The sequence below is a fragment of the Anomaloglossus baeobatrachus genome, chromosome 7 (genome assembly GCF_048569485.1).
Source record: "Anomaloglossus baeobatrachus isolate aAnoBae1 chromosome 7, aAnoBae1.hap1, whole genome shotgun sequence".
NCBI lineage: Eukaryota > Metazoa > Chordata > Amphibia > Anura > Aromobatidae > Anomaloglossus > Anomaloglossus baeobatrachus.
Genome location: NC_134359.1, coordinates 119648171 through 119662791, shown reverse-complemented (window position 1 = coordinate 119662791; position 14621 = coordinate 119648171). Strand labels below are relative to the sequence as shown.

The 14621-nt window shown below is 43.9% G+C and overlaps 1 protein-coding gene across 1 annotated transcript in view; it reads left to right on the top strand.

Annotated features, from left to right (window-relative positions):
- The first annotated feature begins 330 nt into the window (after positions 1 to 330).
- LOC142245980 (caspase-8-like) overlaps positions 331 to 14621 on the top strand; it is an 83907-nt gene continuing 69616 nt past the window's right edge. Inside the window, exons 1-2 of the mRNA XM_075318987.1 lie at positions 331 to 482; positions 12328 to 12663. Of these exons, the coding sequence (XP_075175102.1) occupies positions 12368 to 12663 (296 nt within the window). The 5' untranslated portion in view covers positions 331 to 482; positions 12328 to 12367. The remainder of the gene's footprint in view (positions 483 to 12327; positions 12664 to 14621) is intronic.

The window sequence follows — 14621 nt, the reverse complement described above, 5'->3', positions numbered from 1 at the left end:
CAGTTGTGTCTGTGCACATTGCAATGCTGTACATTGTGTGTACTTTGTCTCTATATTAGTTACATACAGATTTCTTATTTATTGCTGCTATTAACACTTGAAAAGCAAAATTGAGACAGTTACAAAAAAGACCCCTGTGGTTTTGTATGTTCTTTGTTCCTGAAGTTCGTAGTACAGTGCCCATTCTGCACCGCACTGACAGCTGTACCCCGCAGCCCTCGTCACGGCGGTGTCCCGGGTAATGGCTCCTGCCGTCCCCTCCTCTCACCTCCTTCTGCTTTCGGTTTAGAGGAGGTAGGAAGTGACAAGTCGGAGGCGGCGGCGGCGCGCACAGGACGGCTCGGGGCCTCCGCTCCTTTCTGTACTCCCCGGACTTTACCGTGAAGTGGGGGCGTCTGGACAATGGTCGGTGGAGCCTTGTAGGTGTCGGGACCTCAGTGACGTCCGCTGCCAGCACAGGAGCAGCCTTCTTATAAACTGTGGTGAGTGTCCGCCGTGTATGAGGAAGCGCGGTGTCCGGAGCACACTGCTCCTCCCGGGGCCGCGCTCAGCAGCTCCATACACATACACCATGTATCACTGAGGGCCCCCATATACGAGCTCCAGCAGCTATGTCCTGAGCATGACTCCAGTCACAACGTTCAGGAGCTCTGCCCCATTAAGGCCACGTTCATATAAACCTGGTGACATTACATTGCTCCTGTTCAGTTTTTACCAAGGAACGGAATTAGGCTATGTTCACACAGGGCGTTTTTTTGATGGGTTTTTTTTAGCAGCAAAACCTGATGGCTTATCCCCACACAAAGAAGTGATGAAAGATAACAAAAAGTATATGATAAAATATTCACATTTTTATTATAAGCATAATACATATATACGTGTATGTATATGTACAGTATATAAAAATAGTAGGGAGTGAACAAGCATGAGCAAACCTGGATTAGGGCACAGTGGTGGGAATTATGTCAGACATATCAATAATGGTGCAATAATGTTTAAATATCAGATAAATAAAATAAGTAAAAAACAAATACAATAATAAATTACGTTCAAATGATAAAAAAAAAATCACATACAATATAAGCAAAGACTTCCACCAACTGAAGGCCCACAGACCCCGACATGGTGGAAGTCTTTTCTTTATATAGTATGTGATATGCTTTTAGCATCTGAACTCTATTTATTACTGTATTTGTTTATTACACGTTATGTATTTATCTGATATGTTAACATTATTGCATAAGTATTGGTTTGTGTGACATAATTCCCACCATTATGCCCTAATCCAGATTTGCTCATGTTTGTTCTCTCCCTAATTAAATACATACATATATATATATATATATATATATATATATATATATATATATATATATATATATATATATATATATATAATTTTTTCAGTTTTTCTGATTTTCCTCTTTATATTTTTAAATGAAAAATGTAAATTGTTCTTTTATTCTATAAACTACTGACAACATATCTACAAATTTCCAAACAATAACTTTTGTATTTATGTTCTGAAAATGAGAAATGGTCAGAATAACAAGAAAATGCATTGCTTTCAGACCTCAAATTATGCAAAGTAGAAACGTTCATAATCATTTAGAAACAACAATACTAATGTTTTAACTCAGGAAAAGTTCAGAAATCAATATTTTGTGGAATAACCATGATTTTTAATTACAGCTTTCATGCGTCTTGGCTGCTTTCCACCAGTCTTTCACACTGCTTTTGGGTGACCTTATGCCACTCCTGGTGCAAAAATTGAAGTACGGTAGTTCTTTGTTTGATGGCTTGTGACTATCCATCTTCCTCTTGATTACATTACAGAGGTTTTCGGTCTGGAGATTGGGTTGGCCATGACAGGGTTTTGATGTGGTGGTCTTTCATCCACACATTGATTGACCTAGCTGTGTGGCATGGCGCATTGTCCTGCTGGAAAAAACAGTCCTCAAAGCTGGGGAACATTGCCTGAGCAGAAGGAAGCAACTGTTTTTCCAGGTTAAGTTTAAAGTTTAATCTGCCCAATTGGACCATAGAGGACTGGAGTAAGGTAATCTTCTCTGATGAGTCTAATTTTCAGCTTTGCCCAACATCTGGTCGTCTAATGGATAGGCTGGACTCACACTAGCATATGGCATTCGATGCGACAGCATCGGATGTGATATGCTAATGACCCCTGGTTCAGGCTCTGTGGCGAGCATGAGCCGAGTGTCATGCGACTGTGACCCGATCTTGCAATCCGGTCACAGCTGTCAAGCTGAGGGCGGGTGCTGTAGAGGAGAGGGAGAGGTTAATCCCCCCATCTCCTCCACTATCAGCCTGTGCGTATTATCGCACTGCTCTGGGATAACATCCGAGTGCAGTCCGCTTTATCTCTCGCATCCATTCACTTGAATGGGTGCGAGAGATACGGCTGTAGCAGAAAATCGCAGCATGTTGCTACTTTTCTTGCATCCAGATTCTGGATGTGAGAAAAGCTGGCCAACTGCTCTCCCTCATTCACTAACATTGGTCAGAATGCAATGTGAGATTTTCTCGCATTGTACTCATTCTATTTTCACGCTCATGTGAGCGTACCCTTAAGGGTACTTTACACGCTGCGATATCGGTACCGATATCGCTAGCGAGCGTACCTGCCCTTGTCGGTTGTGCGTCACAGGCAAATTGCTGCCCGTGGAGCGCAACATCGCTTACACCCGTCACACCCTGCGACGTCGCTGTGACCGGCGAACCGCCTCCTTTCTAAGGGGGCGGTTCGTTCAGCGTCATAACGACGTCACTAAGCGGCCACCCAATAGCAGAGGAGGGGCGGAGATGAGCGGGCCTAACATCCCGCCCACCTCCTTCCTTCCTCGTTGGCGGTCGACCGCAGGTACGGTGAGGTTCCTCGTTCCTGCGGTGTCACACACAGCGATGTGTGCTGCCGCAGGAACGACAAACAACGTCGCTACTCACTAGACAATGATATTTGATGTTTGAACGACCTCTCCAAAACCAACGATTTTTACCACTTTTGCGATCGTTGAAGGTCGCTCGTACGTGTCACACGCTGCAATGTCGCTAACGATGCCGGATGTGCGTCACAAACACCATGACCCTGACGATAAATCGTTAGCGATGTCGCAGCATGTAAAGTACCCTATAGACGGAGGCCTGGAGAGGCGTACAAGCCGCAGTGTCTTGCACCCACTGTGAAATTTGGTGGAGGATCAGTGATGATCTGGAGATGCTTCAGCAAGTCTGGAGTTGGGCAGGTTAAACTTTGCGAATGACGTTTGAATCAAGCTGCATACAAGGTTATCCTGGAAAAACAATTGCTTCCTTCTGCTCAGGCAATGTTCCCCAAGTTCGAGGACTGTTTTTTCCAGCAGAACAATGTGCCATGCCACACAACTAGGTCAATCAATGTGTGGATGAAGGACCACCACATCAAAACCCTGTCATGGTCAGCCCAATCTCCAGACCTGAATTCTATTGAAAACTTCTGGAATGTAATTAAGATGAAGATGGATAGTCACAATCCATCAAACAAAGAAGAACTGCTTACATTTTTGCACCAAGCATGGCATAAGGTCTCCCAAAAGAAGTGTGAAAAACTGGTGGAAAGCATGCCAAGACACATGAAAGCTGTGATTAAAAATAATGGTTATTCCACAAAATATTGATTTCTGAGCTCTTCCTGAGTTGAAACATTATTAGTATTGTTGTTTCTAAATGATTATGACCTTTTTTTCTTTGCATTATTTGAGGTCTGAAAGCAATGCATTTGTAGCGCCCCTGAGACACTCAGGGCACTACAGGGAACTGCATCCTCCTGGGGCATGCAGGTCCTACCCCCTGGGACCTGGAGTACCAGTGCCGATACTACCAAAGCATAACCATAATCCTAGTTCTCCACTCAACACTGGGCAGAGGATTAACCAAGTAAGGGGATGGTCACCATGGGAACAAGTCCCTGGGATTAGCCAGCCTGGTGGGAGAGGTCAGGAGTCAGTAGAGAGTCTAGAGAAGTGTGGCACACAGGAGAGGTGTGCAGACGTGCCTGAGCTAGGTCCTTGCAACGGAGACCCCGGGGGCACAGGAGAGAGGTCGCCAGGTCGGGTACCGGAGATACCGTTGGGACCGGAGCACGAATGGGGCACAGGGCCATAGATCAGGCGCCAGTTCTACACGGCTTGATAAATACATGCCCGGTGAGGAGACCTTCATGGACTTCACAAACCAAATAATCCGGGGGCATCAGCAGTAAACTAGGATTTCGGTTTGGACACTTAACTCCCCACAGGGTCCGCACTGACCGCCGTAGGGAGAAGGAGACTGTACCCCAAAAGGGACAGTCGGGCCCCAAATGCTTCACTAACAGAGAGAGCTGGGGACAGAGCAACCTGGGTCACTACATTGGCACTCCTGGGTCCTGAACCAGCAACCCCTGGGTCCGAGTGAGTAGAGACTGTTAAAGACAACCTGGTGTGGTCTCCGTTATTACCCCCGCTGCATCTCCCTTGCACAGCCCTACCTGCGAAGGGCCTAACACCATTGCTGCAATCACCACCATATCTGGGAGTACCCACATTCAGCAGCGGCGGTTCTGCATCCTTAACTGCAACCCGCGGGTGGCGTCACATTAAAATTACTCTTATCACCCCTGTAAATATTTCCCTTACAAAAGGGGCCCAGAGCACGGAACAGGGCAACGGCCACCAGAATGACATTCCCATTTGCAACCGCCTGGGACCGAGTACCCCCTTCCCTGGGTGACACACATTGTTTTGTTATTTTGACCATTTCTCATTTTCAGAAAATAAATACAAAATTTATTGTTTGGAAATTTGGAGACATGTTGTCAGTAGTTTATTTATTTATTAAGTGGGCATGCTAATATGCTAATGAATGCACAGCGACCTCGCACATACCTCAGTCTTGATGGCGGCTGGCAAAGGATGGATGCGCTCTGCACATGAGTTCCCTGGACTTCTGGTCATGTGCACTATACCTCACTGAAGCCGGGAAACTTACACACAGCATCAATTAAGTGCACGTGATCGGAAGCCCAGGGGACTCCGGATCACGCGCAGTGCGCATCCATTTTGAGCATATTAGTACGCCCTCAGGGGCGGCTAGCCAAGGGAACTCAAACACTTGCAAGAGTCGTGGGCATCATTAGCATTTGAGAAACGATCTTTAGAAATATTTTTTCTAAAGCTCTCTTTATCTATTCTAATGTATACAGGGACGGTTAGGCAGGGATTAGCAGTATGCACCCAGAACTGCTCGTGGTTCTGGGTGCATATTGCACCTAACAGGTTATCTTTAAGAATCTATTTTTTTTCTCTTGGCAGTAAAGAAACTGCGTTTTTATGGTGTGTTTTTTTGGGGTATTTTTGCCACGTTATTGGTGTGTCATTTGTCTACAGTATGTTTAAATATAGAACCTTGGTTAACGAGAACAATCCGTTCTGGGACTGTGCTTGTTAACCAAGTTACTCGTTCAGCAAAGCAAGATTTCCCATAGGAAATCATTGCAATGCAGACAATTCGTTCCACAACTTGTTAAATCTCCTATCCTGGTCCCCTATTGTGCCATTCCACACACGTACAAACACACACAAACACGCACGCACACACACATATTATGCTCACCTTACCTTCCGGTCCATCACCGGACTCCTGGAACTTGCAGTTCGTCAGTACAGGATGGGTATCGGGTAACCATCGCGACGAGGGAGGAACATCCGCTGCCAAAGCGCTGATGTCAAAGGCAGGAGCCGCTTGCCTCTGATTGGCCAGCGCGCTGCCTTTGAGTAGTGCCTGACAGCAGAGGAACCATCGTCGCGATGGTTGCCGATACACATCCTGTAGCGGCGAACTGCAAGTCCCAGGAGGCCGGTGATTGAACGGAAGGTACACATATTATGCTCACCTTACCTTCCGTTCCATCTCCGGCCTCATGGTTCTTGTAGTTCAGGATGTGTATCGGGTAACCATCCGGACCGATGGAGGAACTTCCGCTGCCAGAGCAAGTTCCTCCCTCTTCGCGATGGATACCCGATACACATCCTGTACCGGCGAACTACCAGAACCATGAGTCCGGCGATGGAACGGAAGGTAAGGGGAGTATAATATGTGTGTGTGCGTGCATGTTTGTTTGTGTGTGTTTGTGCGGACTGTAAGAGCGGGTTAGAGCGCGGTGGATGTACGGAACCGGAAGTGTGTGCGGTGAGTATGTTGCTCGTAAACTGGGTTACAAATTTACAGCTTTGTTCGTTAAGCGAAATACTCGCTAACTGCGTTACTCGTTAAGCAAGGTTCCACTGTAGTTAGTTTCATTGACCAAAAAAGCAGCAAAAAGCGTAGTTGCGTTTTTTTTACTTATTGTTTTTAATGATGAAAAAAAGCAGCAAAAACACTGAAAGAATTGATGTTCTTCTTTCAAAAACACAGCATTTTGGCATTTCAGTCAGGAAAAAAAAGCAAGCAAGTGTGTGTGTGAATGAGATTTGTGGACTCCCACAAGTTTTGCTGGTACTATAAAAAGAAGCTCTTTATTTCCATAAAAATAGTGAAAAAAAACCGCACCAAAAACACTCTGTGTGAACATAGTCTTAATGTTCAAAACGTTTCCATTACATAACTAAAGGGGGTGTTACACGCAGCGATATTGTTGGTGAAAGCACCCGCCCCCGTCGTTTGTGCGTCACAGGCAAATCGTTGCCCATGGTGCACAAAACTGTTTGGAGCCGTCACACGGACTTACCTGCTTAGCGAAGTTGCTGTTGCCGGCGAACCGCCTCCTTTCTAAGGGGGCGGTTCGTGCGGCGTCACAGCGGCGTCACTAAGCGGCCGCCCAATAGAAGCGGAGGAGCGGAGATGAGCGGGACGTAACATCCCGCCCACCTCCTTCCTTCCGCATTACCAGCGGCCGCAGGTAAGCTGAAGTTCGTCGTTCCCGAGGTGTCACACATAGCGATGTCTGCTGCCTTGGGAACAACGAACAACCTGTGTGCTCAACAATCAACGATTTTTTAAAACGAAATGACGTGTCAACGATGGACGATAAGGTGAGTATTTTCCATCGTTAACGGTCGTTCCTTGCTGTCACATGCAACAACGTCGCTAACAATGCCGGATGTGCGTCATGGAATCCGTGAGCCCGGCGATATATCGTTAGATACGTCGCTGCGTGTGACAGGGCCTTAAGGCTGAGTTCAGATGCCCAGTAATCATCCATTAAAACAGATCCAGCAGAAATCTATTGACAAAAAGTTGTGCATACATAACTTTTTTGTCCGTTTTGAAAAACTTGATTTTTGTAGGATCCATTTTATTTTTAACATGGGAGTCTATGGATAACAGATCTGTTTACTGATTGCTATTTATCATCCATTTGAAACTGTTACAGGAAGTAAAAAATGGATCTTTTACAAATGAAAGAAAAACAGACAGCTAAATAGCTATCAATTAACGGATCCGTTTTCCATAGACTCCAATTTTAATACCTTCATGAGCTAGGACGTACAGTACAGGCCAAATGTTTGGACACACCTTCTCATTCAAAGAGTTTTCTTTATTTTCATGACTCTGAAAATTGTAGATTCACATTGAAGGCATCAAAACTATGAATTAACACATGTGGAATGAAATACTTAACAAAAAAGTGTGAAACAACTGAAAATATGTCTTATATTCTAGGTTCTTCAAAGTAGCCACCGTTTGCTTTGATTACTGCTTTGCACACTCTTGGCATTCTCTTGATGAGCTTCAAGAGGTAGTCACCGGAAATGGTTTTCACTTCACAGGTGTGCCCTGTCAGGTTTAATCAGTGGGATTTCTTGCCTTATAAATGGGGTTGGGACCATCAGTTGTGTTGTGCAGAAGTCTGGTGGATATACAGCTGATTTTCCTACTAAATAGACTGTTAGAATTTGTATTATGGCAAGAAGAAAGCAGCTAAGTAAAGAAAAACGAGTGTCCTTCATTACTTTAAGAAATGAAGGTCAGTCAGTCCGAAAAATTGGGAAAACTTTGAAAGTGTACCCAAGTGCATTGGAAAAACCATCAAACGCTACATAGAAACTGGCTCACATGAGGACCGCCCCAGGAAAGGAAGACCAAGAGTCACCTCTGTTGCGGAGGATAAGTTTATCCGAGTCACCAGCCTCAGAAATCGCAGGTTAACAACAGCTCAGATTAGAGACCAGGTCAATGCCACATAGAGTTCTAGCAGCAGACACATCTCTAGAACAACTGTTAAGAGGAGACTTTGTGCAGCAGGCCTTCATGGTATAATAGCTGCTACGAAACAACTGCTAAGGAAAGGCAACAAGCAGAAGAGACTTGTTTGGGCTAAAGAACACAAGGAATGGACATTAGACCAGTGGAAATCTGTGCTTTGGTCTGTTGAGTCCAAATTTGAAATCTTTGGATCCAACCACCGTGTCTTTGCTGGAGACATCTTGTCGTTTTATTCAAAATTGAAGGCATACTGAACCAGCATGGCTACCACAGCATCTTGCAGCGGCAGCTATTCCATCCGGTTCGCGTTTAGTTGGACCATCATTTATTTTTCAACAGGACAATGATCCCAAACACACCTCCAGGCTGCGTAAGGGCTATTTGACTAAGAAGGAGAGTGATGGGGTGCTACGCCAGATGACCTGGTCTCCACAGTCACCAGACCTGAACCCAATCGAGATGGTTTGGGGTGAGCTGGACCGCAGAGTGAAGTCAAAGGGCCAACAAGTTCTAAGGATCTCTGGGAACTCCTTCAAGACTGTTGGAAGACCATTTCCGGTGACTACCTCTTGAAGCTTTTCAAGAGAATGCTAAGAGTGTGCAAAGCAGTAATCAGAGCAAAAGGTGGCTACTTTGAAGAACCTAGAATATAAAGACATATTTTTAGTTGTTTCACACTTTTTTGTTAAGTATTTCATTCCACATGTGTTAATTCATAGTTTTGATGCCTTCAATGTGAATCTACAATTTTCAGAGTCATGAAAATAAAGAAAACTCTTTGAATGAGAAGATGTGTCAAAACTTTTGGTCTGTACTGTATATGTACATCCTAGGTCGCCTCCTCCCAGTTACTGTGGGCTCCCGCGGCAAACCCGCTGTAATTCTCGCACATGTGTGCTGATTAGCAGATATGTGCAGCTGAAATCCGTGGGTGGATCTCCGATCCACCCTTGCTTGTTAACACCTTAGATCATGCTGTAAAAAAACTGAGAGCGCAAACTAATGTGCTCCGGCAGGGATCGCGCTGTTCCACGCCACCATCGTTGGCCTCGTGAAGTGCCAATGTGTTGCTATGACAGCACAGGGTCAGATGATGACTCCTGTCGCTGTCATGACTCACTTCCTGTGAATTCCGGCAGAGTGCTGTCACTCAAAGAAACACACCATTTCTGCTGAACAGCACAATCGATTAGACTGTGCAGAGATAAAGTCCCCTACGGGAACAGTAAAAAAAAAAAGAGTTTTAAAAAATATAAAAAATAGCAAACACCTAAAAGTGCAAATCACCCACCATTGCCCCATTGAGAATAAAATAATAAAAAAACAAAGAATACAAATATTTGGTATCGCCGTGTTCAGTAATGCCCGATCTATCAAAATATAAAATCAATTAATCTGATCGGTACACGGCATAGCGAGAAAAAAATTTCAAACGCTAAAATTACGTTTTTTGGCCGCTGCAACATTCCATTAAAATACAATAACAGGTGATCAAATTAGCGCATCTACACTTGTAAAATTGGCTCACTTGTTGGGGGTTCTGTTATTGTGGCACCTCAGGGGCTTTGCCAATGTGACATGGCAACCGCAAACCATTCCAACTAAATCTGAACTCAAATATGGTGTTCCTTCCTGTTTTCAATTTGTATTGTGCCTCAATGTAGTTTTTGACCACCTATGGGCTATTGGCATACTCAAGAGAAATTGCACAACAAATTGTACTGTCCATTAGCTCTTGTTATAATAGGGAAAATGAAAAATGTGGGGTTAAACAACATTTTTGTGGTTAAAAATGTAATTTTTTATTTTTACAGCTTAACATTACAAAATTCTGTGAAGCACCTCAGGGTTGAAGGTGCTCACTAAAAATCTAAACAAATTCTTTGAGGGTCTAGTTTAAAAAATGTCACCTGTGGGAGAGCTTATCTGTTTATGCTCTTCAGGGGCTCTCAAAACACGACATGGCGTTTCAATTCCAGCCAATTTTGTTTTCACAATGTCAAATGGCGCTCCTTCCCTTCCAAGCTCTACCGTATGCCCAAACAGTGGATTTCCACCACATATAGTGTATGCACATACAAGGAGAAATTGTGCAACAAATTGTACGATACATTTTCTCCTGTTAAGCCAGCTTTACACGTTGCAATTTCGCATACGATATCGTATGCGATTTGCAACGCCCCCATCGTATGTGCGGCACGTTCAATTTTGTTGAATGTGCCGCACAAACGATTAACCCCCGTCACACGTACTTACCTTCCAAATGACCTCGATGTGGGCGGCGAACGTCCACTTCCTGGAGTGGGAGGGACGTTCGGCGTCACATCGACGTCACGCGGCAGCCGGCAAATAGAAGCGGAGGGGCGGAGCTGAGCGGGACGTAAACATCCCGCCCACCTCCTTTCTTCTGCATTGCCGGCTGGGAGCCGCAGGACGTAGGTAAGATCTGTTCATCGTTCCCGGGGTGTCACACACTGCGATGTGTGCTACCCCGGGTACGATGAACAACCCGACGTGCAATACATGAGGAATAAACGATGTGTGTGCGATGAACGTTTAAACGTTCAATCGCAATCGCACGTAGCTGTCACACCCTGCAATGTACCTTACAATGCCGGATGTGCGTTACTTACGACGTGACCCCGCCGACACATCGTAAGATACATTGTAGTGTGTAAAGCAGGCTTTACTCTTGTGAAAATGAAAGATTTAGGGTTAAAATAACATTTTTGTGGGAAAGTAATCTTTTCATTTTTTTCTTCCACATTGCTTTAATTCCTTCGAAGTACCTAAAGGGTTAATAAACTTTGTGGATATGGTTTTGAGCAGTGTGAGGTATGCAATTTTTAAAATGGTGTCACTTTTGGGTATTTATTATGACCCAGGACTCTCAAAGTCACTTCACATATGATGTGGTCCATAAAAAATGGTATTGTAAATTTTGTTGGCAAAATGAGAAATTGCTGATAAACTTTGAACCCTTCTAACTTCTTGACAAAAAAAATATGTTTCAAAAATTGTGGTGATGTAAAGTAAAGATGTGGGAAATGTTATTTGTTAACTATTCTGTTACATGACTCTCTGGTTTAAGGGCATAAAAATTCAAAGTTTGAAAATTGCGAAATTTCTGCCAAATTTCCAATATTTTCACAAATAAAAGCAAAAATATCATCCCAAATTTACCACTATCATGAAGTACAATATATCACAAATAAAAAAAATCTCAGAATAACTGGGATTCGTTGAATCGTTATTGCATCATAGTTACACTGGTCAGAATTGAAAATATTGGCCTGGTCAGGAAGGTGAAAGCATACTGGAGGTGAAGGGGTTAAAGGGAATCTGTCAGCAGGTTTTTGCTGCCTCATTTGAGAACAGCTTGATTTAGGGGCAGATACCCTGATTCAATAAATGTATCACTTAGTTTACTGGGTACACAGTTGTGATAAAGTCACAGTTCTCTCTGGTGCAGATGTAGCAGTACTCTGAATGCTGAGCCATGTATAAGCCCGTCCACACCACTCATTGGCAGGTTTCTGTGTACACTGAGCATTGACAGAAAGCTGCTATTTAGTGGCGAGGGCAGGGTTAAACTATAAGGCAAGCTAGTCCTGTAGTGATTATCTCCTGCTCATAAACCACTGATTTTATTGAAAGTGACACAATGTTGGAATCAGGTTCTGTGTCCCTACATCATGCTGCTCTCAGTTTACATAGCAAAAACCTGCTGACAGATTCCCTTTAGGCATCTATTAATCCCTCCCAATTTAAGATGAGCAAGCTTAGGGAAATTTCCTTTGTCGATGATTCATCAGCCATGTCTTCTACTTGGCAATACTATTCCTACTTCAGCCTTCTTTGTGTTACATGAGGGGAACAACTCACAATTGCCATGAAAGTAAATTTCTATAGTTTTCATGTATGTAAACTTGTGCATTGTATGTAGGTTGTCTTGGAATTCACACCAAAAGCTAAATGACTCCCATACGTATTAACTTTTTGGTTGTCTATGAATGCCAAATAAAGCAGGTTGTTATTTCTAGCTTACCACTTTCTGTTTTGTTTTTTTTTTTTATCCCATTTTAGAAAGGGAAAGGCACATTCAGTGCAGACACCATTCTGCAAAATGGATTTTAACAGAATGCTTGTTTCGATTGATAATGAACTCAGCCAAGAGGATTTGGATTCTTTGAAATTCCTTTGCTCGGATTTGCTTCCACCCAAGAAACTCTTATCAATAAAATCCAGTCTAGAACTTTTTACTGAGCTTCAGAAGATAAGTCTACTTGAAGAAGACAAGTATGACCTTCTGGCAGAACTACTTTATATCATAGGACAGCACAGTTTGCTAAAAGTATTGGCAACCACCAAGTGGCGTGTCCAAGAAGCCTTAAGAGAAAAGAGGACTGTGTCTTTGTATAGGTAAGCTTTTAATGTTTTCAATGAATTGTCAAGCTCACATACAGTGTTCAGTATAAATTAGTACACACCCTTTGAAAACAATTTTTATTTTTCAGGCCTTGTGCGCACAGTGCGTTTTTACCCGCGGTTTTGCTGTAGAAATTTCCTGAGAAATCTTTGTAACCTCTCTGCAGACATTTCCCAGCAAAACCTATGGGAGAAAAAAATAGCTGTGCGCACACTGCATTTTCTTCTCAAGAACATTCTTTCTGCAGAATTTCTTGAGAAAATTTCTTGAGAAAATGTGCATGTCACGTCTTTTCCGCAGGTACCTGCGGTATTTCACTCCATTCACTGTAATGTAATCGCGAAATACCGCGGGTATACCGCAGGTAGCAAATGATGTGCGGTATACACTTGGTATAGCCGCGGTTTACTTGCGGTAATGTTCATCACTGCCTGACAGGAAGAGGAAGCGGAGCAGAGTAAACACACACACATCACAGACACAGACATAGAATACACATACATCACACTCACACACAGACATATAGAATACACATACAAATCAAACGTACATATAAAAATAAAAAAACAAAAAAAAATGTGTGCTCCGCTGTATTTTTACCGTCCAGCCGAGGTAAACACACAGCGACGGCCCGGTATTCTCAGGCTGGGGAGGGCGAGAGACAGGGTTAATGCCCTCCCCCTTCCACAGCCGAGAATATCATCCCGCAGCTGCCCCAGGGCTGTCGCATCCGTTATGCGGCAGTCCCAGAGTGTCCCCGGCTCTTCCAGATTGCCGTGATGCGGTGGCAATCAGGGTAATATAAGGACTTAATGGCAGCAGCTCGCTGCCATTTAAGTCCAGGCTTAATCATGGCAGCGTCTATGAGACAGCTTTCATGGTTAACCCGTAAGTAAAGTGAATAAACACACACACCGAAAAATCCTTTATTTTAAATAAAAGACAATAAGCCCCCTCTTTCACCCCTTTATTAACCCCCCCCAACACACAGCTCCGGCATAATCCACGCAGGTCCCACAACACTTGCATCCAGCCGTGACTGACACACAGCGCTGAATGCAGCCTCATAACGAGCCTGCAGAGGTAATTACAGGTCATTTCTCACGGTCGATAATGTGAACACACTATCGCTCATGAAAAATGCAGCGTGTGCTCACAGGGACTCTATTGATTGATCTGTCCTCTATCTATCCCTCTATCTATCTATCCTTATATCTATCTATCTATCCATTATCTATCTATCTATCTATGCATTATCTATCTCTCTATCTATCTATCTATCTATCTATCCTTATATCTATCTATCTATGCATTATCTATCTCTCTATCTATCCTATCTATCTATCTATCTATATATCTATCCATTATCTATCTATTTCTCTATCTATCTATATCAGAAGGAAATGACCTTTTTCTCTGACGCCTCATTGGGGGACACAGGACCGTGGGTGTTATGCTGCTTATCCATAGGAGGACACTAAGTAGATGCAAAGATGTTAGCTCCTCCTCTGCAGTATACATCCCCTGGCCCAGCCAGGCTACTTCAGTTTTAGCTTAGTGTCTATAGGAGGCACATCTCTGCAGACTACTGCAGCAAGAATTTTTTGTTTTTAGAGGGCGACGGTTTCCTTCGGGGACCGATTTCCCAAAACCATCAACAGGCGGGAACGCGGAGTATCGCCTCCCCGTACCCCCTCCTGCAACGCTGGATCCTGGGCTGTTACTCACTGGACGACAGGTCTCATGGCACTGATTTTCAGGAGCCCAGAGCAGATGAAAACTTCCTCAGTCCCTCTTGCAGGCTCTGAGTTGATACACGTTCTGCACCAAGTGTGACCAGGCATCAGACTGCCATCTCCACAGGAGCTGAGGTGAGATCATTCCGATTTTTCTAGAGCACAGAGCAGATGAAAACTTCCTCAATCCCTCTGGCAGGGTCTGAGTTGATACA